Below are 25,467 nucleotides of genomic sequence, written 5' to 3' on the forward strand. Positions count from 1 at the left end.
AAAGCAGATTGGTTATAAAAAGCAAGCCTTTTGCTAATCAGCTATACAGTTCAGGGGTGGGGAGAATGTTAACAGAAGACACTTTGATAATATGAAGAGGTGACATGAAAGAAAAATAGCAACTGTCTAGCAACCTTAAAAGAGAGTCTACCTTTATTCTTTAAATTGTCACTCTGTTTCTGTTTGACTATTCCCATGAGACTCTTCCATTTCACAATTGTGTTTGTATTATTTTTTAAGCTTCTTTAAGTTAATGTGTCTTTTTTTGCATTACCATGTAGAATTAGAATGGGGAAATTTTTGAGAAGGTTTTCTTGTGTGAGTACTTTCATGTTGAAGATAGGGAATGTGTGTGGTTCTGGCAGTTTGTCTGCTCACTTATTACAGGATTGTTTTGGAAAAAAAATCAAATTCGTATCTTGGCAGATATTCCTGCATTCATTTGTAACTGATATGAATATAAAGCAAAAGTTGCAGGGGCTCACATCTGTAATCCCAATCATTTTGGAAGCTAAGGCAGGAGATTGCTTGAGTCCATTAGTTTGGGTAACATAGTGAGACTCCCATCTCTACAAAAAAATTAAAAAAAAATTAGCCAGGCCTGGTGATGTATGCCTGTAGTCCTAGCTACTACTCAGGAGGCTGGGGCAGAAGAATTGCTTGGGCCCAGGAGCTTGAAGTTACAGTGAGCTATGATCGTGCCATTGCATTCCAGTTGCTAAATACGTGATTAACTTGCTCTAGAGATGGAATTTGCACTGTTAAGAAATCTGGGAAAATGTTGCCTTTTTTTTTCTTTCTTTCTTTCTTGAAACTAGGGTAATTAATTTGAAACCTATAATCCTTTTAGGCCCATTGAGCATTTAAGATCATTTTGTTAATTTAGGAATATAAAATATGTGTTGCATGCGGATTTACTTTTTTAGAAAACGGAAGATTTGAGCAGCAGCCCAGAGCACAGAAACAGAGACAATTAGAAATAAAAAGCATTTTTTTTTTTTTTTTTTTCTGAGATAGAGTCTCGCCCTGTTGCCCAGGCTGCAGTGCGGTGGCGTGATCTCAGCTCACTGCAACCTCCGCCTCCTGGGTTCAAGCAATTCTCCTGTCTCTGCCTCCTGAGTAGCTAGGATTAAAGGTGTGGGCCACCACGCCTGGCTACTTTTTGTGTTTTTAGTAGAGATGGGATTTCACCATGTTGGCTAGGCCGATGTCAAACTCCTGACTTTGTGATTTGCCCACCTCAGCCTCCCAAAGTGCTGGGATTACAGGTGTGAGCCACTGCATCCGGCCAGCAAAATTTAAAAAAAAAAAAAATCAAATATTGTATTTAGGAGAATTAGTGATTTCTACATTATCAAACCAACAGAGGAAAAAAAAATTCATTTCAGGAAAGAGTATTGGGAGAGGGGCTGGGTGGGGAGAGATTTATTCACTAAAGAAGCACAAAACTCATTGAACACAATATTATGCATATAACTTCTGTCTGTAGCCTTTTATTCAGTCTTTTTTGAGAGTATGCTCTGCTGGTTATTTTTGCTTTATATTCATGGACTTAGGTACTGCACCCTGCCCTGTTATCCTAAAAGAACTGATTTAGTTACATTTGCAGTGACTGGTGATAATAGTGTAATTTCAAGAAAATTTTTACCTTCGTCCCACTGCATAAATGTCTCCTTCTTCCTAAAGCCTGACATTGTTTTACAAAGGGACAGTATCTTTTATATTACAGCTGGAGATTTTTAAAAAGACTTTAAGAGTTAACACATACTTAAAATGTAATATATAATTAAATATAAACGATAGATGTCAGATCTTTACACATTACATGAAGGGACAAATTTAAGAGACCCTGGTATTAGATAGCTTGAGGATTATTATCTCTCATTTCTAGGAAAATGAATTAAAAAGAAGAGTGGGAGGGCAGACTACCTGAGACCAGTTCCCCTGACTTAATTCCTTTGCCACAGTCTACCTGTGCTGGAGGCTGGCAGCAGAGGGAAGCTTTTTTTTTTTTTTTTTTCCTCCTTATTTCAAAAGACAGCTTTAAAGTGACCTTAAAAGTCCACTCAGTTATGGTAAGATTTAGTTGGATCATGACACGCAAGACCCAGAGGGTTCAAAACTGGAAGGGGGTCTTCAATTTTAATGCTATTTAATAATTGACACTGTCTTAATATGAAAGCTGAATTAATATTGTCTGCCTTTAGAGTATTTTCCTTGCCTTGTACCTCATTTTAATTCACTTATTCACCAGATCTTGTTCATCTCATTTAAAAAGAGGTTGTGAATTGTAAAGTAAAGTTACTGTATTTCTTACTTTTCCTCATCTGCCTCCTCTCCACTGCATCAGTGTGCTACTGTTGCTACTGTTCCAACATTGTTGCATAGCTCTCCAGAGTACTGGAATAGAGAAATAGAGTGAGAAATTGAAAACTGTTTGTTAGAAAAGACTTGTAAGGCTGGCCGGGCGTGGTGGCTCACACCTGTAATCCCAGCACTTTGGGAGGCCGAGAGGGGCGGATCACGAGGTCAGGAGATCTAGACAATCCTGGCGAACACGGTGAAACCCCGTCTCTACTAAAAAATACAAAAAACTAGCCGGGCGAGGTGGCGGGCGCCTGTAGTCCCATTTACTCGCGAGGCTGAGGCAGGAGAATGGTGTAAACCCGGGAGGCGGAGCTTGGAGTGAGCGGAGATCGCGCCACTGCACTCCAGCCTGAAAGAGCGAGACTCCGTCTCAAAAAAAAAAAAAAAAAAAAAAAGACTTGTAAGGCTACATCACAGAAGCTCTATTTCCTATAGTTGAGTTAGTTGATAACGGGTGGTGATTTTAGTCTTGAACTGGGCGGGGAGCGGGGGAAAAAAAATTTAATGTTGATTCTGTGGGCTGATTTGAATAGGTTTGTACAAATCTCTTTTTTGCCATTTTAAACAGAGCAGTTGTTGCTTCCTAGAAAATGTTGTTTAACAAATAAGTTGACTATAAACTAGATTAATGTATTAGGATGGAGTAACTGCCAATAAAATGGCAGTTTTTAAACTTTGGTTTCACTTAGTAGTCTTCTGAGCTAAACAGTTTTGTTTGTTTTAAACAATACTCAGAAGCCATTTACATATATGCTTAAAAATTGTTTTTTTCCTATTTCAAATACAAAAAATTATATTTTTCTTAAAACAAATGAAATTATGGATTTTGCAACTTCATTATGAGCAGATGATCTTTAGCCAGTGTCCTTTATTTGGTACCTTGAAATGAATTTTGAATATGGCTTTCTAATAGGTTTTGTAGTCTGTATTCAAGCATGGCTGTATTTCTTGATATCTCAGAATAATTTATACATTGATAATTTCTCTTTTGTTTCATTTTTTTTGAGACGAAGTCTCGCTCTGTGGCCCAGGCTGGAGTGCAGTGACATGATCTTGGCTCACTGCAACCTCTGCCTCCCAGGCTCAAGTGATTCTCCTGCCTCAGCCTCCCAAGTAGCTGGGATTACAGGCTGACACCACCACACCCGACTAGTTTTCTATTTTTAGTAGAGACAGGGTTTCACCATGTTGACCAGGCAGGTCTCAACCTCCTGACCTCAGGTGATCCACCCACCTTGGCCTCTCAAAGTGCTGGGATTACAGGCGTGAGCCACCACACCCAGCCTAATAATTTATTAACTCATGAATAGTAGCCTTAAGAGAAAATGATTTAAGTTTTACTTTATATTGAAGAAGACAGCATTTTTAAAAATCTCAATATTTTCCTTTCTTTCCTTAATGCTTTTTAATTTCCGTTTTGTTCATTTTTCTAGGGTGACATACCTTCTATTGAATACCTTTTACAAAATGGAAGTGATCCAAATGTTAAAGACCATGCTGGATGGACACCATTGGTAGTTGTCTGGTTTTTATTCTCATTCTTTTTGTGTTTTACAGTTACTATAGTTTATAGTTATGTAGTTGTCTATATATCATCCTCTGCCACATACCCTCTTTTTAGTGTGAAGAATTTATGTTTTCAACAAATATGAGGACATGATTATTTTCCTTCTAGCTTTTCATTTGTGACAGGCAAGAAATTGGTTACCTTTTGACATACTACCTTTAAATTTAGGATTCCACTTGTACTATATTGCAGAATTTAGCTAATGTCTGGAGGTAACAGCAACAGCTGACATCAGGCTCCATTCTGTAACCCTGCATGTTACTGGAACCAAATTTCTTGGAACAAAAAGAGGTCAGAGGAACTGAGTACAGGAAAGTGATCACAAGGAAGTGATTCTTACTGAGGGTCTGTCTTAGCCTTACTTATACCCTATCCAATTGTAGATATATAAGGCAGTAGAAATCTTTGCTTACACTAAACAATTTTTAAAAGTCTTTGCTTATTATTACTAAAAATAAAAATGTGAGGCACAATCTGGAAACAGAATGACACAAATACTTGGAAACAATTACTGTGTAGGCCAATTACATTAGGGCCATAAACATGAGCTTTGAATGCAGCCACAGAAGTGTCAGCAAATGAAGTAGATGCCTTCATCCTATAAACTAGAGATTCAGCCAAGAAATTAGGAGACTCAATAGGCTAGGTGCAAAAAAGCTGGGAGGGTTTACTCTGGATCAGTCACTTTGCTGACTGGACTCTACTGGCTGGCTAACCTTTTCAAAGAAAGGTTAATTTTGGCCAGGCGCGGTGGCTCAAGCCTGTAATCCCAGCACTTTGGGAGGCCGAGACAGGCGGATCACGAGGTCAGGAGATCAAGACCATCCTGGCTAACACGGTGAAACCCCGTCTCTACTAAAAAATACAAAAAAAAAAACTAGCCGGGCGAGGTGGCGGACACCTATAGTCCCAGCTACTCGGGAGGCTGAGGCAGGAGAATGGCGTAAACCCAGGAGGCGGAGCTTGCAGTGAGCTGAGATCCGACCACTGCGCTCCAGCCTGGGCAACAGAGCGAGACTCCGTCTCGAAAAAATAAAAAATAAAAAAAAAAAGAAAGGTTAATTTTATTTTTTTCTTCAAAGCCACTAAGGCAAGTTATAGTCAAGATTGGTTAGTGATTTAGAGGGTTTAGTGCCTAATTTGGATTCCTTTCTCCTAAAAATAGACCTACAGATGTTGAGTGTGTTATCGCTTATTATGAATTGAAATAGATGTACTTAAAAAGTATAGAATGCCAGAGATTTGTTAGAATACAGCATTGTTTGTAGTTCATTAGACATAAGGAAAGATTTAGATCTAAGGCATCTGTGAACACTCCATTGTTGCCACTTCTGTCATTCAGCAAGCTCTTTTTGTATTCCTACTCGTGTTATTTCTCTTATCAATAACAGCAGCCATACAGCAATCTGTAGTTTCAGCAAACAGCTTGTCTTAAAACCCTCCTTCATGGATACTTACTTTGTTGTATGATATGTGTATGTACTGGTACAGATTTTATATATCATCTTGTTACTAAATATGCACTTTTTTTCTTAATGTTTTACATTTATTGTAGAACATTTAAGGAGCTACCATTGGTTTAAAACTACATTTTCTTCTTAAAAAGAAAAAAAAAAAAGTGCTTGACCCAAGGCTCAAATGAGAATAGCCTTTTCTTTTTTCATGAATTACACAGATCTTGATAGAAAGATTATTAATAGTAACTTTCACTCTGTCAACAACTTATAGTCTTTTTGAGTATTTAGGTAACAATAAATTTGCTGCCTGACATTTACATTTATTTTTCTAAAGTGTGGTATTATAATATCATCCATTGCTCTTTCTTATCACTTCTTTCACTTCTTTTTCAAAAAATTTAATTAGCATGAAGCTTGCAGTCATGGGCACCTGAAGGTAGTGGAATTATTGCTCCAGCATAAGGCATTGGTAAACACCACTGGGTATCAAAATGACTCACCACTTCACGATGCAGCCAAGAATGGGCACATGGATATAGTCAAGCTGTTACTTTCCTATGGAGCCTCCAGAAATGCTGTGTAAGTAGTTCAACTTAAAAATTATTTTTAAAATCAATCTATATTCTTGAATCAAGGTATGTGATAAAGCAGAGACTTTAATACTCAAGTTGATGGCTTTCTTCACTTTCACAACTAAAATTAGATGTGATCATCAAATTCTGCATTTGTAATTGGCATTCATGCCCTCCCTCTTTATGATACAGTTGGTCCTTCATATTCTTGGGTTCCACACTTGAGGATTCAGCCAACTGCAGATCAAAAATAATTGGGAAATATCAATGACGGATTGGATAAAGAAAATGTGGTACATATATACCATGGAATACTATGCAGCCACAAAAAAGAATGAGATCATGTCTTTTGTGATCACGTGGATGGAGCTGGAGGCCATTATCCTTAGTAAACTAACGCATGAACAGAAAACCCAGTACTGCATGTTCTCACTTATAAGTCAGAGTTAAATGATGAGAATTCATGAACACAAAGAAGGGAACAACAGACACCAGGGTCTACTTGAGTGTGGAGGGTGGGAGGAGGGAGAGGAGCAGAAAAAATAACTATTAGGTACTAGGCTCAATACATAGGTGGTGAAATAATATGTACAACACACACCTGTTACACAAGTTTACCTATGTAACAAACCTTCACAACTTAAATAGAGACCTAAAATAAAATAAAAGTTAAAAAGGGGGAAAAAAAGACTAAAAAATAACAATACAATAATAAGTAATATAGGTAAAACAATATAAATATTTATACAGCATTTCATACTATTAGGTATTACAGGTAATCTGGAGATGATTTAAAGTATACAGGAGGATGTGTGTAGTTTACAAGTAAATACTGTGCCATGTTTTACAAGAGACTTGAGCAGCTGCACATTCTGACATCACCAGGATCGAGGAACCAATTCCCCATAGATACCAACAGGGATAACTGATATATTTAGGGGAGATTTACTTTCTTAATTCAGAAACAATTGTCAAGTTTGGAAGCCTTCACTTAATGGAAAAATGTCCTTAAGTGTTTATATTCTGTAGATTGATTTACACTTTCATAAGCAATTGTTGTAGAAATAATTATTTTGTATGCTTCCTAAGAGTTTGGAATTATTTTAAATATTTCATTCCCATTTTATTTTTTCTGCGTATTTACTGTAATGACAGGTAAAGCATGTAAGAATTTAAATATTGGGCCAGTGCAGTTGAATTATTTCTTAGATTTTTCACATCATTCACATGAGGTTCTAGGTGAACTTTTTGCAGTATCAGGACACAGAGATGCATTAGTGAATGCCAGCAGCTGGATTTTAAAATTGGTATTGTCAAGAGCGTCACAAGTAAATGCTGTATGTAGATTTTGTATCTTTAATCTGTAACTTGGTTCATGTCTCCCTATGTATTATTTTATTCTTTTCAGTTAATTAAGTAATCGAAATGAAAATGCAGGTATTGCCTCTCTGCCCTTGTTGCTTCTATAGCTTTGAAAAGAGCACACAAAAATTAAGTTTCCAATGGTAACAGATGCAAATAAGAATTATAAAATGCAGAGCCTCTAGGTTGTAATTTTTTATTGGTAACTTTTTAACATAATTGAAAACCAAATTAATAATGCAAGAATGTACCATACCTTGGTGCTGTTAGTTTCGGTAAATGTGTCTAATCTCTTTTATCTCTCATAACAGGTTATAAGATAATTGGGGCAAATTCAGGGTGTGTGTGTGTGTATATATATACATACACATGTGTAGATGTGTGTGTGTATATATATACATACATGTATATACACACACACATCCCCTGAATTTGAATTCATATTTGAACATATATATATATTTTTTTTTCTTCTGATTTTTGTGTGTGTGTGTGTGTGTCTGTGTCTCCATATACATGGACCTAACAGAGATAACTATTTCTTTGTAAGGCGCTAACCGATATGACCCTCCCGTATGTGTTGCAAGCTATTTGGTAAAGCAAATTATTGCTTGGGTCAGGTGAAACTGACTAGTTATCATTCTAGGGTTCTTAAATCAGCCATGACTACTTTAATGAATAGAGCACTGGTCAGGGCGTTAGGGAATCTAGCTTTTATTTGTGACTCCATTATTGACTTTATAGCTTCAGGCAGGTTAATTTCTGTGCCTTGGTGTCCTCACCTATAAAACATGGGTGATGCCTGCTGCGTTTCTATTTCTTTAGAGCATAGTGAGGATTAATGAGCCAAAACACAGAGCCTCTCTTGTGGTTTGTACACTATGATTCGTCACTGCACTGTGAGGGCTTATTAATATACAAGGAGTGGCACGAGACAGTGAGTCTGCCTTCACAGGTACTTTCAGTGTTGTTTTAAGTAGGACTACCTAGTAAAGTGGCAACTTTAGGTATATCTGTACCTCAGCAGTGTCCAATAGACCTTTCTGTGGTGATGGAAATGTTTGTATCTATGCTAGACATTCAATAGCCACTAGGCACCTCTACTATTGAACACTTGAAAATTAGCTGTTGCTACTGAGGAATACATTTTAAAATGTATTTTATTGTAACCACATGTGCCAGTGACTACTGTGTTGGACAGCTGGTTGATACAGCTGGGTAGTTGGGAAGTAGGGTTTATTTCACACAAGACGTTGGGATCGATATTGGATAAAGGCTAGCAGGGCAGATGAAAGCGTAGATCTAATCCTAGGGTACAAGAGTGTGGTAGCTGTTTCCACAAATTTCCTTTCCAGACTATTGGTCTTCATACTTAAGTATTTTCCTGTGTTTTTTGCCTTTTAAAAAAGGTTGTAGTCATTGTTCATCTGATTGGCTTTACAAATTTCCTAACTGTTCTCCTCCTTTTCATATTACTTTTCTTTAATTCTCTTTCCATACTGTAGCCAGAGTGCCTTCAGAAAAACCAGATCATTTATTTGCTTAAAACCCTTCCATGGCTTCCTCTCAATGTTTTTTAAAATAAAGGTTAAACTCCAAAATATGATTTATAAGACCCTGGATGGTCTGGTGCTACTTTCCTCTCTGTTCTCATCATTCTTTCCACAGCTTCTCCTTTCCCCCTTTCCTTCAAGCATTTTTTGCACCAGCTTTTCTGAATTTTTGTTTCCTTAAAATGTTTAGGATCTTTTATCTCCTAGCCTTTGTACATGCCTTTGCATTGTCTAGAATATTTGTTTTTGGTAGCCAGTTTCTCGTTTGAGTTTCACTTGGGTTATCCTGTCCTTTTGGCTGCCTTTCCTGATATGGTGCCTCTCCCCAGTCACAGGACTTACTATTTCCTACCTTCTCATGAGGCTGTAAACTGTATGGGCCAGGGATCACATCTGCCCTCCCTAGCTCTGCCAACTGCCTAATGTAGTCTATATCCACATTTGTTTGTAGAGTGAATTCGTGTTTGAATGAATGAAGATTATGGTATACTTTTTCCTCCTTTTTGATAACAGGTCAGATGACATGAAAATGGGAATTGCGTCCTTCTGCCACTACCTTTACTGTATGACAAGATGTCTAAAACTAAGTTTCTCTTATCTCTGCCTTTTCTAAGGTGGTTGAACGGGTTCCTGGTAGCTTTTGCCCAATTGGCATCCATGGCATGTTACTTTTTGTGGGATTGTGGCTACCCAAAGTAATTCCTATAGCCTTGACTTTTAAGTGCACGCTCTCTCAGTGTTCTAGATACTGTCTTCTAGAATTAGGTAGTAACAGGTGAGAATAGATGAAATTTATTCCTGCCCTTTCCTCCATTTCTTAAGAAGATCATGGGAAGGGAATCTGGAGCATGGAGACTATGGGATTCTTACTACTATTTTTCTTCCTGAAGCTCTTATTCTTTATAAGCCATTAACAGCTCAGATTCTGGAATCTGAGTTGGCAAACAAAATTTTTCTTTCTCGGCTTACTATATCTCTTTTACTCTTGGTGGAACTCCTTTCTCAGTAAGTAGGCCTAAACTCTTCCCATGGAAGAAGGGTAAGAACCAGCAAGGGCAAACACCATTCTGTCTGACCCTCTTTGAGGTTTGCTACTTTGACTGATTGAAGAAGTAAAGTCGTTTTTGCTTATTGTAAATTTCTAAATGGCCTCCTTTAGCTCTAGGATAGGCATTTTGGCTGTCTTCTTCATGACCTCAAGGTTGAAGTTTTCTCTTAGATGCCTTCCTCTCCTCTTAAGTCTTCTCATAGTCCCTCCGTTGCTCCTTTGCCTCATCACCTCCTCAGTTGTCTGGCTGCTTCTGTTCTAGTAGGAGTAAACAGGCTGTTAAAGCACTGATTATAGAATGGTGTGAGGCATGCCTTCATAGCACGGTGCTCACAGTAGTATGAAAGTCTTGACTAGGGCTGCAAGTAAGACCAGAGGAAGTCACAGAAGGCTTTCTGGAAGAAGAAGAACTCTGAGTTTTGAAAACATAGAACAGGAGGATGGGCTTTTCAGAAAGATAAGATATGGGTGCTAAGGTACTCAAGGCCAGACTGCTTCTTCATTCATTCTAGGAACTTCTGTTAGTGATGTAAGTGGAATAAAAGGATGGAGGAGGATGAGAGGCCAGAGAAGGTGGGCAGGGACTTTGAAAGGCTGTGTGTGCTAAACAGAGTGCTGATTTTAAGGTGAAAACTTCCTCCTCCACACTGGGGAGGGAACTCAGTTAGGTTTGTGCAGTAATCCAGGAAAGGAGTGATGAGAGTCAAAGTAGTGACAGTAGTGGTGGCAGGGGGATGGGAGGGGGAATAGCCATATTTATTAATTTATTCTTTCAAATGATGTTTGATTTACTTTGTACTGTTTCAAAAATACCATATTAGGATGTTTTGAAGTTAGGTAAGTACATAGATTCTAGTGGAGTACTGATTAGGATGTTGATTGAAACTGGGTAAGTGTATAGATTACAGTGGATTAGTAAAGTTGGTTTTTATCAAGTGGATTGATAAACTTGATGTCGTGTGTTATTCTTTAAATGAATACATCAGTTTGCTAGGTTTTTATTTAGGAATTTTGCATTTTAAAAGTTAGAGTGATTTGTGATTTTATCTTTCATTTTTTACCCTTAGATTTTGATATCAAAATTACACTCATAGATTCTAAAAAGTAATTGGGACCAAGATACGTCTCCATTTGTTTAAGCATTCTGTTATATATATCTTAGTAAAGTTTTTAGTCTGTTTCATATGTATGTATGTATATACATGCATATAACTATTAATTTAGGTTATTCTAGATGTAGGCTGAGTATTCCTTGCCCAAAATGCTTGGGATCAGAAGTATTTTGGATTTCTTTCCCATTTTGGAATATTTGCATATACATAGTGAGATGTCTTAGGGATGGTTCCCAAGACTAAATGTGAAATTTATCTATGTTTCATAAATGTTTTATACACATAGCCTAAAGGTAGTTTTATACAATATTTTTATACAATATTGTAAACAATTGTATGCATTAAAAAGGTTTTGTAAGTACTATGTTTGGAATTTTCCACTTGCATCATGTTGGTGCTCAGAAAGTTTCCAATTTTGGAGCATTTCAAATTTCAGATTTTTGGGTTAGCAATGCTCAACCTGTATAGTATTTGATTATTTGTTGCTAGTAAACTGGATATTGTGTTAATAAACATAATTGTTATTCTTGATATATAGGAGAGCTGTTAATTTAGTACATTTCTATCCAGTCAGCTCCTAATTCTAAAGATCTAATTATCATTTATTAACTTCTGTTTCTTATTGCATTTGTCAGTGCTTCCAGAATGATACAATAATGATAGTTGGCTTGCTTGCTTCGTTCTTCCTTTTTTAAAAAAGTACTGACCCGTAGAGTTATATTCAATTTTAATATCCATATTAAATACAAAGACTAATGTTCTTTATTGCTCTGTGGAAGCTTTCTTCCCTTTATTATTTTCTAACAAGACTGTATTGTATTTTATTGAATGATTTTCAGCTTCTGCGGAGATGATCTTAAACTTGTTTGTTTGTTTTTGTTTTGGAGATAGGGTCTCACTGTGTTGCCCAAGCTCGTCTTGAACTCCTGGGCTCAAGCGATCCTCTCACCTCAGCCTCCCAAAGCTTATGTTTTTTTGACTATTGATGTTATTAATACATTTTTAAATATTAAATCATGCTTGTATTGCTGGGATAAACTTGACTTGGTGTAGTATGTTATTCTTTAAACACAAATTTTACATAAATTCGCTAGGGTTTTAGGAATTTTGCATTTATGATTATAAGTTAGAGTGATTTGTGATTTTATCTTTCTTTTTTTACCTCAGATTTTGATACCAAAATTATACTCTAGTTTCTAAAAAGTAACCAAGATGCTTTTTTTTTTTTTTCTTTTTACCTTTTCTGTTCTCTGGAACATGAATAGAATATCTTCTGGAAATATCCTGCCCCCTGCTAAGTTGGCATAACATTATCTATTTTGATAACTCACATATTATATAATTTTTGGAGATCTCTCCAGTTTTGTTAGTAGTAGTAATCTGAAATACTAATGTATTAATAATAAAATACAGACACTGAAGAGAAAATGGGCTTTTCTTTTTATCCCATTAAGTTCATCCTTAAAAAGTCCTTGTGGACTGTAAAAATTTTACCTATTTTGCCATTTTGTCTGAGGCTGCAATTTTGATTAACTGTATAACTTTCCTGTTACTGTAAGAATATTAGTTTGGATTAGAAGAGTAAATATTTTTGTAATGCAGCCCTAGGAGAGAGAAGAAAAACTAAGACAAAGTCCAGCCTTAGAGTTAGTCTCGGATGTCACTGGGAGAGAGGAAAGCTTGTATAAGAGGGCTAAGTAATCCAGGTTTTATCCTGATACATGTTCTGGTATTACTAATAAGTTATGGGTCGGGCGTGGTGGCTCATGCCTGTAATCCCAACACTTTGGGAGGCCGAGGCGGGTGGATCACTTGAGGTCAGGAGTTCGATACCAGCCTGGCCAACATGATGAAACCCCATCTCTACTAAAAATACAAAAATTAGCCAGGTGTGGCAGTGTGTGCCTGTAGTCCAACTACTCGGGAGGCTGAGGCACAAGAATTGCTTGAACCTAGGAGGCGGAGGTTGCAGTAAGCCAAGATGGTGCCACAGAACTCCAACCTTGGCCACAGAGCGAGACTCAGTCTCAAAAAATAATAATAAGTTACCATGAATGGTGCTAAGTAAGATGTGACTTTAAATATTGGAGACCAGGCTTAAGAACTGTCTTTTCAGTAGTGACTTATAAAATACAAAGATAACTGAGAGCTTTTTTTGTAGCCCAGGAAGTGGGTACAGTTAACACCTCAGTCATATAAGTTAGGCATTGAATGTGTGTGGAAAACTAGACATAGGAAAAAGAATGGAGTATGTTTCTGCTGCAAAGCCAAGTGAATTTAAAAGCATCCTATTGAATATTGGTGGAGGGAAATCTTGAAACCTTATAAGGCAAGGCACAATAGCTAAGAATTAACCATATTGCGGTATGAATTTAAAGTCAATGATACTCTTTATTTGCCATCTTCACTGTTTAATTTTAAAATAGATGAGCTTTTAGAGCTCACCAGTGAAGTCTCCCAACCCTATTTTTTTCCCGTAGAGGCTATGTTCTTTATTAATTTTCCTACTGCAATGTTTTTGAGCCCTAAATCTTTATAATTATGGAGGATTCGAATATATCCTCCATAATTTGCCCTCCATGAGGCAAATTTCTCTTTTGTTTTGATTTAACTTTAATATTCTGGCAACTTACTTTTTTATGTGTCTTGCATTTAAATAACAGTATTAATTCATTTAACCCCTATTTTTTTTTTTTTTGCATAAAAATGTACCTTTTATGAGCTAAAACAATAAGAAATAAAATCAGTTCTGCTTTAACCCTAGATCACGAGAAAAAGGTTTATATAATCTTTGTTGTCAGGGAATATTTATAACTGTTCAAAACATCATTGGTAATCTGTCTTCCCCACTGCCTTCTGTATATCCCAGTGTGAAGCTAGAACCACAGCCCTTATGGTCACATCAGCACCATTTTGAGTGTGTGGAGAGTAACATATGCTTTTTTTTTTTTTTTTTTTTTAATGGATATGTAGGATTTTAGAATGTGGTACTTGATCTGCCATTAACAGAGTTTTCCTTGGAAGGATGTTGAATTCTGAAGTAGAAAATATTATATGGACCATTGGACCTATTAATTGTCCCACTGCCCTAGGTTAGTTTTTAAAAAATAATTGCCTACAACAGAGATAATTTATGTTTTATAGCTTTAAAAACCCATGTCACTATTTTGAATTACTCTGCTTTATCCTGCTCCATAGCAAGCAAAGTGACTTGAAAAATTAAATCTATGTGTTTGCAATTTTGTGGTTGTTCATGAAGGATTTCATTCATGAACTCTCTTGGTATCCTGTCATGGTGATAGATTTAGCATTAGTAAAAATGCATTTTTTCATATGTTTTTGCAGTTTGGATGATCTGTACATGGAAGGACAAGTTTAAATTTGCCCATCTCTCCTTTCTTTTATTAGTGGTGTAATGAATTCAGATCACCATTGTCTACCATATTATTACTGAGGCTAAAGGGATATTAAAAGGTTTTACTGCATCCTGAATGTGGCCTTTGGGACAAAACTGAAACATTAAACACCACAGTTTAACCCTTTCATAAGTACTTCCTTTTCCTCATCTTCAGGATCAGAAAGATTCCTAGTTAGGAAGAGGATTTTCAAAGTTGTATTCTTATTCTGTTTATGTACCCGCTTTTCTTCCTTACCCTTTCAGGTCTGGGAAGCTTTACCAGACTGCAAAACCTTTTCTGTGTGCTTCTCTGCTTTCCTCCTCTGAGTTCTGTGAGGACAGAAACTACCTTTTATCTCATTGTTTCTTTAGTGCCAAAAGTTGTTGGTAAGTTTTTTTCAAAGTACTTGTTGAATGATGAGTATTTTCCAAACTAATTACAAAACAGTGTTTATGACTTTTCCCCTACATGGTTATACAAATATACTCATTCCATGTGTGTTAAATAAATAAATGATTAATGCTACTTCTGATATATGCAGTATGTATATCACGCATTATGTGTATTAATACATATATCCATTTTCACATCAAATCCATCAACATCAGTAACAAATCATCCAGTATTTCGTAGTACATTTTAGATAGCAAAAAGCAATGGCACATGAACACCTGGATTGTCTGTTTAAGATTTTAAAACTTACAATCTCCAGTCATATCTTTAAAGATTTTGTATGAAGCCTGTTTTCCACATTATGATTTAAAATCATAGGTAAAGGAATAGCGCAAGAGTATATTAGAGAGAAAAAACTGGTGAAATCTGCCAGTGTACCGTGTTGTCAAGGAACAGAAAAAAAATTAGAACCTTTGAATTTTTAGGATTCGTTATATGTATTGGTCCGTTCTCATACTGCTATGAAACACCTGAGACTAGTAATTTATAAGGAAAAGAGGTTTAATTGACTCATGGCTCCCCAGGCTGTATAGGAAGGGCCTCAGGAAACTTAAACAGTCATGGTGGAAGATGAAAGGGAAGCAGGCACGTCTTCCATGCCTGGAGCAGGAAGAAGAGGCAGGGAGGTGCTATACCCTTTTTATTTATTTATTTATAATTTTTTTTATTTCTATAGATTTTTGGGGAACAAGTGGTATTTAGTTACACAAGTACGTTTTTTAGTGGTGATTTATGAGATTTTGGTGTACCCATCACCCGAGCAGCACACACTGAACCCAATTTGTAGTCTTTTATCCTTCACCACCTTCACACCTTTTCCCCGAGTCCCTCAAGTCTGTTGTGTCATTCTTATGCCTTTGCGTCCTCATAGCATAGCTCCCACTTAGGAGTGAGAACATACAATGTTCAGTTTTCCCTCCTGAGTTACTTCACTTACAGTAATATTCTCCAATCCCATCCAGGTTGCTGCAAATGCCATTAGTTCATTCCTTTTTATGCCTGAGTGGTATTCTATTGTATAATACACCACAGTTTCTCTATCCACTTGTTGATTGATGGGCATTTGGGCTGGTTCCACATTTTTGCAGTTGCAAATTGTGCTGCTATAAACATGCGTGTGCAAGTATCTTTTTCATATCGTGACTTATTTTCCTCTGGCTAGATACCCAGTAGTGGGATTGCTGGATCAAATGATAGTTCTACTTCTAGTTCTTTAAGGAATCTCCACTGTTTTCCAAATGGTTGTACTAGTTTACATTTCCACCAACAGTGTAGAAGTGTTCGCTGTTTACCACATCTATGCCAATATCTGTTATTTTTAAATTTTTTAATTATGCCCATTCTTGCAGGAGTAAGGAGGTGTCAGTGTGGTTTTGATTTGCATTTCCCTGGTCATTAGTGCTACCCCCTTTTAAACAACCAGATCTGGTGAGAACTCAAACACTATCACAAGAACAGCAAGGGGGAAATCCGCACCCATGATCCAGTCACTTCCTACCAGGCCCCTCCTCCAGCATTGGGAATTATAATTTGACATGAGATTTGGGTGGGGACACAAATCGAAACCATATCAGTATAAGTAAAGTATATTATCTACACGTACTCATTTGCAATTCACTGAATTCGAGAGTGTCTTTGATAAGGCATTAAAAGAACTGTCGAAAGTGGTACATGTAAAAGATATTAATATACTGTCATGTACTAGATGTAAATTCAGCAGTTAAGATCTCGACATTTTCATATATTCCAAAATAGTTTTAAATACTTTGGTGTTGCGTTGACCCATATCATTTAACTAGTAGATACATGTGCCTTTCCATTTTCACAGCGACGTACACTTTTTATCTCTAATGTTTGTTTCTTTATACCTGATTTTTTCATTGGTTTTGCATACTGTGTTTGGTTTCTACACATGGGCACACAGTGCCTAGAAGGTTTGATAGAAGGCTTTCTTCCATCAGTTCCATACATTTCAGTAATCATGTTGCTTATTCCCTGCACAGGCCCTTAATGGCTAACCACCATATTCCAGTTTCTAGTCCTGGGCTCAAGGCCATTTAAATCCATCTTTTATTTCACCTTATTACTTGTTTTGATTTATACTTTATCAGTTTGATACCTGCTTGTTGAAGGAATGTTTATCCTCAGTAGGATTATAGGCAAGGACAGTGTTTTCTAAGTCTTAATGTGTCTCTCCAAAATACCTAATTTGAGTGGTAAAGCTTTAGGTTAAATCATGCTAGAAAAGAGAGAATTGACTATATTTAAGTGTATCTAGAAAAAGCCATTTTATAAGCTTCCCTGGTCACCCATTCTAATAAATAGCACATCAAGTTATTGATGTCTATTTTGAGTCCATAATGTAGTAAATCTTAAAAAGTCTTCTTCCCTTGTATAATGATGAAGAATAATGTATTTATCACTGACTTCTCTCTTTAGTAATAAGTCATATTAACAGTGCCTGAGATATGTTGCAACATAACTTTTCCTCTATGTAGTACCTATTTGTTTTATAATGGAAATAAAATCCACCTCTGTGCATTTTAAATTGATTTTTCACACTAATTCTCTAAAGTGTTAATCTCTTCAAATATATCAATGGGAAGAAAGCACGCATTATTGTGCCCAAATCATAAGAAATCTTACCCACGCCCCATCTTTCCTTGCTGTGGTCTTTGAAGGTTTCACATGTAAACTCACATCTACTTCCAAATGTTAATGGTTCATGACAAAGCAGAAGCAACATGACTGGATTTAATAGGCTCTATTTCCCATTATACAGGACTGAGATTAACCGATTATCTTTCCATCTGTAGCACTTGTAATGTGCCATTCAGTTCATTAGCATTACAGGAGGGCTAAGAGTTTAGTGAATTGTGTGTGAGCAGAAGCCATCCATAATCCAAGCAGAGAAACCACATGTTTTAAGACCATATGAGATAGTAAGCTTTGTATAGTAAGGATCCTAAATGTAAATTGGAACTCTGGTAGTCACTTTGTAAAATCATCTTACTGGCTTAGACCATGTTTTACTGGTTGATTTTTGGTTTAAATTCCTCCCTAGCTGATGGTGGTACTTTGAGAAGCACTTGAACAGTTTTTCGTGTTGTCATCATGGACTTTTTTTCATATATGTGTAAAATAACTACGCTAATGTGATTAAGTTGCTGTGCATTAAAATGCACTTGATTGGGCTCTTTTATTTTTTTGAGGTGTAAGATCTACGTTTGTCTCTGTCAAAAAGTCCTAATGTATGCATGGATTTTTTTTTTCTCATTTTTTTTTTTTCATTGAAACAATGTCTCTTGCTCAGGCTGGAGTACTGTGGCACAATCATGGCTACACAGTTATTTATTTATTTATTTTGGATGGCATATAATGTGACGTATTTTTGTTGTTGTTTTGTTTATTCATATTTGCACTTGGTGGTTTAAGACCTAGAACATTGGTTCTTCAACTCAGATTTCTGTTTTTTTATTGTCATGTGTATAGCATATGTGTGTGAAGAGATTGTGTATTTGGTATATGAACATAATAATTTAGAGAATGAATTAGGAAGTATCAAAAATAGTGGATGAGTTTCTTTTAAAATACCCTGAGATTGTCTGCTCAAAATGTAAGCTGTGATGTGTGTTGCTTTGTTTTAAATTATAAAGCTGAAATGCAATCCACTGTGTTATATCTTGGCTGGAGAAAGACTGTTGCCAGAGGAAGGTTGTTGGACTTGGACATAAAGAAGAGTCAGAATACAAAGTTGTCAGTGTTTACCCAGGACTGTCCAAAGAAGAAAGCAACTGGACCTGATAGTCACGAATTGCAGTCATTAGAGAAACATTTGCTGTGGTTCATTTCTTAGTCTAATACACTAGCTTTCTTTTCCCACTCTGCCATCAAAACAATTTTCACCAAGGTCATTAATGACCTTGTCTGTGAACTCAGTAGATGCTTATATCCTTCATCTACATGACCTCTATGCAGCATCAAACAGAATTGGCATTTTCTACCTTCCACTTCCCTTGATATTTCTCTCTGTTTCCTTCCAGATCTTTTTCTATACATTTGATACAATTTACAAAGTTAGTATTATACCATGTTTATAACTTTATATCCCATTTACCACATTGCATTTTCACATGAACTTCAGTGGCCATTATATGAATATAGCATAATCTTTAATAAAAACCATAAAAGACTATAAAAGAATTACTCATTTTGAAAACTTTTTGCCACAATATAGTGTATTTAAATCATATTCTGAAACCGTATGTAAGGAAACAGAATAGTAGACAGAAGTCCTTTAGTTTTAACAAGTTACTTATAATTGAAAGACTTTAGGTGGGGCAATATTTAATTTCAGTGAAATTGAACAAGGAGAATATGACCTTAGTTAAGCCATTGGAACTTGTTCTTCTCTCTTTGTTTTCTTGTCTTTAACAGGATCAAACTGGGATCTCTAAAATCTCTTCCAGCATAACATTCTGTGACTCGTGAATTAGTACATGCTGAGACGTTTTTATCTCTCTGAGCCATAATAGTTTGTTCTGCGATGGTTGTGATTATTACAAGTTATTGTATGCATACATGTGTAAATTAATTTTGAAAGTACTCTTTTTACTACATTATTAAACTGTTTGTTATGTGGCATAATTTTCCTTCTAATAGAACAAAATCCCTGTCCTGTGAATTTGTCTAATTTTGTATTGGTTTATAAAGACTATAGGGCCTATAATAGCTGTAGTAAATGATTTTTATTGGCATTTGAAAGTCTGTCACTCACAGTGATTGGTGATTATGAAGCTATATTTTAATATGAATAAGAATGCAGAATACAGTTTTGAAAAAATTCATGATACTATATTCAATAAAAACAATCCCTATAATCTGATGTCAGACTGAAATTTTGTATCATTTCTCCTTTGAGTTCAGCAGCTTTTGATTCTAGATTCTTCTACCTCATGTGAGTTCTGAGTAATTTATTTTAGTTAAAATTGTATATTATTAAGGATGTTGAAAAATTGTTCTGCTGGTGCATTCATGTAGTTAAGAGACTCATTTGACTTACTTAAACACATCTGCACTTACTTTGCCAGTAACATATTTGGTCTGCGGCCTGTGGATTGTACAGACGATGAAAATATGAAATCACTATTGCTGCTACCAGAGAAAAATGAATCGTCCACAACTAGCCATTGCTTGGTAGTAAGTATGGATTCAGCTTTGGGATATTTATATATTTTATTGAAATTGGTTATGAAAGGAATATAATAGAAAAATTTCCATTTGGCAAATTGCTTACATTCACCAAACAATTATTGAGCACTTCCTGAGTGTTAACTACTGTGGATTCAAAGACATAATCAGAGTATGACCATCTAGAAATATTTATTGAGCCTGCTGTGTATTTTAGGCAGCATTCATGAAACAATGACTATGACTGATAGAACACTTATTCTCAGGGAGGTGCTTACCATCTGGTGAGAGGTAGGGAAGAGACAAACTGGAAATATGTGAACTAATATAAATAAAATAATTTCAGAAACTTAGACATGAGTGCTTTGAAGATGTTGTAGAGTGTCGCTGGATGGAGGTAGTGGGCTTCCGCAAGGCCACTGCTTTAGCTAGGGTCACAGAGGGGAGCCTTAAAGCACTGATTTGAATTGAAACCTGAATGTGGAAGTGAGGAGGCTGCCAGGTGACTGTCTGGAGGACACAGTGTATAGGCCCTTCAGTGAATGAGACTGGTATGTTAGAAGGTTAGAAAGAAGTTTGTTATTGCTGGAGACTAGCAAGCATCTAAACAGGACTTTCAGATGGATTACATATGAAGTGTGGGGAAAGAATGGAATAAGTATGACCTTAGCAGTGAAGTAGATGGTAATGCCATTTTTTGCCATGGAGAAGGAAATCAATTGTTCTACGTGCCAATTTGATGTCTATAAAACATCAAATGGAGATATCGAATAGATCATTGGATATGAAACTATGGAGCTTAGGAGAGAGGTACAAGCTAGAGATAAAGTGGAAAGAGTGCCTGTTTCTTAGGAACCCATAGCTTAGCAGGGATTTCAGATGTAAAAATTTTTACTGTACATTGTAATAAATTTGTAAAATAAGCTATAAAAATATACAATAGAATCAAGGTAAGTAGAAACTACAGGAGACGTCAGGAAAAATTTCACAGAAAGACCAGACGCAGTGGATCTCACCTGAAATCCCAGCACTTTGGGAGGCTGGGGTGGGTGGATCACTTGAGGTCAGGAGTTCAAGACCTGCCTGGTCAACATGGTGAAACCCCGTCTCTATGAAAAATACAAAAAGTAGCCAAGTGTGGTGGCGCACACCTATAGTCCCAGCTACTAGGGAGACTGAGGCATGATAATTAATTGAACCCGGGAAGTAAAGGTTGCAGTGAGCTGAGATCACGCCACTACACTCCATCCTGGGTAACAGAGCAAGACTGTCTCAAAAAAATATATATGCATATATATAGAGAGAGAGAGGGAGAGAGAGAGAGAATTTCACAGAGAAGGTGTCCTAAGTCTTTCAGGGTAAACATTTTAGCAAAGTATCTAATAGAATGCTGTTGGCTGCCAGTAACAGAAAACCTTTACTCAAATGCTTAAAGACAATTTATTACTTTATATAGAATTAATCCCAATGCAGGATAGCTCTGCATTTGCTTAATTTAGCACTTAGTGGTTACATCAGGGAACCCAATTCTTTGTACTCTTTACCTTGCCGTCCTCAGTTTGGGGGATTTGTCCTCACTAAGAAGTTTCCTTTAGTGGTTGTAGAATGATTGCCACAATTCTAGATATGACAGTGGCCAACTGAAAAGAGACACTAAAGTCTTTCCGTGGGCTTTCCCTGTGTCTTATTGTCAGAAATTGATTTGACAGCCCCTCCTGGGGCTGGAGGATAGGGTCATTCTTTGAAAGGGAGGCTACCTGAATAAAACTGGGCTTCTATTAGTGTGGAGGAAGTGAGCAATAGATTTTGAGGGGACAGCCAACATTCCCCACTGCAGTCAGGTGTACAAGGTGCGAATGGAACAGCTGCTCAGAGACAAGAAGGCATAAAGGGCCTTAGGAATCTGAGAAACTATAGCATTTACTGTGAGAGGAGTATGATGTGTGTTGAAGAGGGATTCAGGGTAAAGGGCTAGGTTGGGACCAGATTGTGAAAAGCCTTAAATTCCCCGATACGAGTTTAGACTTAATAGGGCACCTTCAGTGTGTTTGTAACTGAAATAGGACTGTCTGCAGGGTAGCTGAGAGTGGGAAGAGACTGAAGGCTCATTGGGAAGCTGCAGTACTGGAGTCCAGGTTTGAAATGCTGAGGACTGGAATTATAGATGGTAGTTATGTGGGGATGGAGAGAAGAAGAGGAGTTTTAGAGAGAGTTGGTAGACTCACCATATCTAGTACTGCTCAGATGGGGGCAGAAAGGGAGGAGCTGAGGTCAAGGATCATTCACAAGAGTAGTAATAGATGCCATTGTTTAAGATAAGAGGTAGCCTAAGGTAGCTACAGTTTGATACTCTCATAGATGCTTTCATGAGCTAGTTACTTTGGTATCGTGAATACCCTGTGTCTTTTGCTTTAGACTTCAGCCTTGTAAATGTGTTCCAAACTATAGTTTTGGTAATGAATTGGAAGAGAAGCTAGAAATCAGCAATTTAATTTTCCCCATTTACAAATGAGAAAAGTGAGACCTAAAGAGGCTGATTTGCCCCAGGGTTAACCAGCCATTTAGAAAAAAGGTTGTTTTTTTCTTTATTAATGGACCAGTTAGAATTCACATTTCTGAAACCTTAGGTCAGTACTCCATTCAGTCCCACCATACTCAGCAACTATAAATTGACTTGTTTTCTTCATTTGTACTTGCAGTCTGACAGCGTAGAATAACAAAGTTGTCCTTTGCTGGTGTTCCTTTTATGTAAAAGCTGGAAAATGATTATTTTAAAGGTGTCAAGAATAAAGATATCTTGATGATATTCTTGGAGTCTGAGGGTGGCAGTGCCTTTCAGAAAAGGAGGGTTCTTATTATGTAGAAGAGACCTATACTTCGCGCATGTCATGTAGACGTGGCCTTTTGGGTATTATTATTTACTGTCTTAATGGTTGGTACTTGGCTAAGGAAAAGATAATATCAAGTCCTTGAAGTTTAAAGGGTAGTTTCTTAATGTGCAGTCCTTAAGATGGAACCTCTGGAGTCTACCTTCCCTCAGCCACTACCAGTCTCTTCTTCACTCACTCTTTTTCAGTCACATGGGCTGCCTTGCTGTGTCTTGAGTCCACCAAACATACTCTCATTTCAGGTGTGCAGCACCACCTGTTTGTTTGTTTGTTTTTTCTTCCAGGAACTAGATGTTCCCATGGCCAGCTTCCTCACACCCTTCAGACACAGCTCTAGCATAGTCTTAGCAGAGAGGACTCTGTGCTGCTGCATGTTAAATAGCAACCTCCCAATGCTGCCTAACCCCTTCCCCTGCTGTGTTGTACCATACTATTTCTCATTTGATGTAATGTATTTTTATTTTATTGTGTTGTTTTCCCCTCTCAAGTAGAATATAAACTGTGTGAGGGCAGGGGCTAGCTCTTTTGTTTACTGTAATAGCCCTAGCATTGAGAACAAACAGTGTTTGGCACATACTGAGTGTTCAGTAAGTGTCTGCTGAATTCATGAATGAGCATTAGAGTATTCTTTATGATACATACTTGCCTCTGAAACAAGCACAAGTGCTTGGTAGCTTAGTCTGGAACCCTTTAAATAGTGGTGTCCAGTGAGCTGCTTTAGGGAATATCACGCAGATGGGAAGGGGTTTGAATTTCTCTGCTTCCCCTTAAGGATTTTTGTGTTTCAAGTAAAATTTAGTGGCTGTTGGAAAACGGCTTTAAGTTTGAGAAGTAACCTCTAATCTTTTAAAAATTTAAAAAGCTCCTTATCATTCATTTGTTTTGAGACTTCTCTGTTCATGATTCATTTTGAGTAGCATGTTTATCTAAGAAGATTTTTTTCTAGATTTTTTAACCCCATTTTTGATGAACTTAAGAAAAACTAATGATTTTATCTAAGAAAAAGTACCCTATTTAATTATTCCTTTGAATTTAATGCTAATGAACATAGTATCTAATCTCTATAAAATCAAGGTATTCAACCTTTGGGGTGTTTTTTTGCACCTCTTTTGAGCCTCATGGGTCAGAGACCTACGCTTATTCAAGTCACATCCCCAGCCCCCATGCCACCTCGCCCCAAATCAGACACGTGGCTTTGGCAGCTGTTTGCTTTATGTTTTATTATAGCATTCTTTAACTGTGAGAAATGAGTGCCAGTTTCTATTTTTTATGCAAATTTTTAAAAGTATGATAGGAAAATACTTGACCCACTTTGGTGGTTTCCTTGGGTTGGTAGAAATAGTATCATATGCTTGCTATATTTAGAAATGATATCTTTTTCACTCTTGTATTTTGTGCAGAGAACCAATGCAGCTGAAGTAGTGTTATATATTGAGAAGTAATGTGTTCTATTTAGATGTATTTAGTAATGTGTTCTATTTTTATGGTATTTGTGTAACTTAACAAGAATTTTTGAAATACTGTAGTGTTTTTAAATATTAACAAAGAGTAATTGAATCCATAAAGTACACTGAATTATTTATTTTCATGTGAGGCGTATTTATAACGTTTAGGTTAGATGTGGTGACATCATCTTACAATTTAGTGACTAGGAAAGATGAGCTGAACTTTTAAGTGCTGAATTCTGTCATTTTTACATCATCTTACAATTTAGTGACTAGGAAAGATAAGCTGAATTCTGTCATTTACAAACACTTTTATGTAAATATATATATATATATATGAGATATATATGGACATATATTGTTTCCTTGAGTGTTTCACTTCTCAGCTTTAATGCTATCCACTGTTACCTTCTCTTTATTTTTGTCCTTTTTAACTTCTGTGAATTCTAAGTCTAGATTTTAAAGTGAAACTATTAGTCTTTGTTAGAGCACTTCTTTCTTAGTCATGAGCCGCATGGACTTCTTACTATTTATGGATCTGATCTCCTAAGTTTTGAATTAACTTGTCTGTTTTTCTCTTTTCTTAGTTTCGAGGGGTTACTATTTTCATAATTTGTTTTCTATTTTTTAGATCAGCACTGTTCTAGAAGCCTTGGCATTCTTTGATTTTTCAGATAATGTCAGTTTAATAACAGACCAAGTTTGAGTTACTCTTTTGGGACAAGGTAGTGGAGGTGGAATAGGGAACTGCTGATTTTAAGTGGATATTTTGGGTTACTTGGGGAAAGAAAAAGGACTTACTGGTATCAGAATGAAGTAAAACCCTGGAGAGACCCAATTTAAAATTGAAGAAACAAGATGCCCTGGGTATAGAGAGCTATCTCAATTGACATTTTCTTGAGGGAAAAATAAAGAGAAAAATACTTAAAAGGTTCTGGGTGTCGATTCATTGGAAATTACTGAAAATTATTAGAGTAAACTAAGTAATGAAATTCAAGTTTATATCAAGTTAACAGTCTGTTTAATGTCTTTGTCTAGTCTTCTAATGTTTTTAA

At 36.5% G+C, this 25,467-nt stretch overlaps 1 protein-coding gene across 2 annotated transcripts in view; it reads left to right on the plus strand.

The window, feature by feature from the left end:
• The window catches only part of BARD1 (BRCA1 associated RING domain 1), an 85,813-nt gene that overhangs the window by 40,849 nt on the left and 19,497 nt on the right, over nucleotides 1-25,467 (plus strand). For both annotated transcript variants that reach the window (XM_010372155.2, XM_010372157.2), the window contains 3 exons: nucleotides 3,801-3,881; nucleotides 5,798-5,970; nucleotides 19,980-20,088. In XM_010372155.2, coding sequence (XP_010370457.2) covers nucleotides 3,801-3,881; nucleotides 5,798-5,970; nucleotides 19,980-20,088 — 363 coding nt within the window. The remainder of the gene's footprint in view (nucleotides 1-3,800; nucleotides 3,882-5,797; nucleotides 5,971-19,979; nucleotides 20,089-25,467) is intronic.

This window comes from Rhinopithecus roxellana, chromosome 14 (assembly GCF_007565055.1).
Source record: "Rhinopithecus roxellana isolate Shanxi Qingling chromosome 14, ASM756505v1, whole genome shotgun sequence".
NCBI classification, from domain to species: domain Eukaryota; kingdom Metazoa; phylum Chordata; class Mammalia; order Primates; family Cercopithecidae; genus Rhinopithecus; species Rhinopithecus roxellana.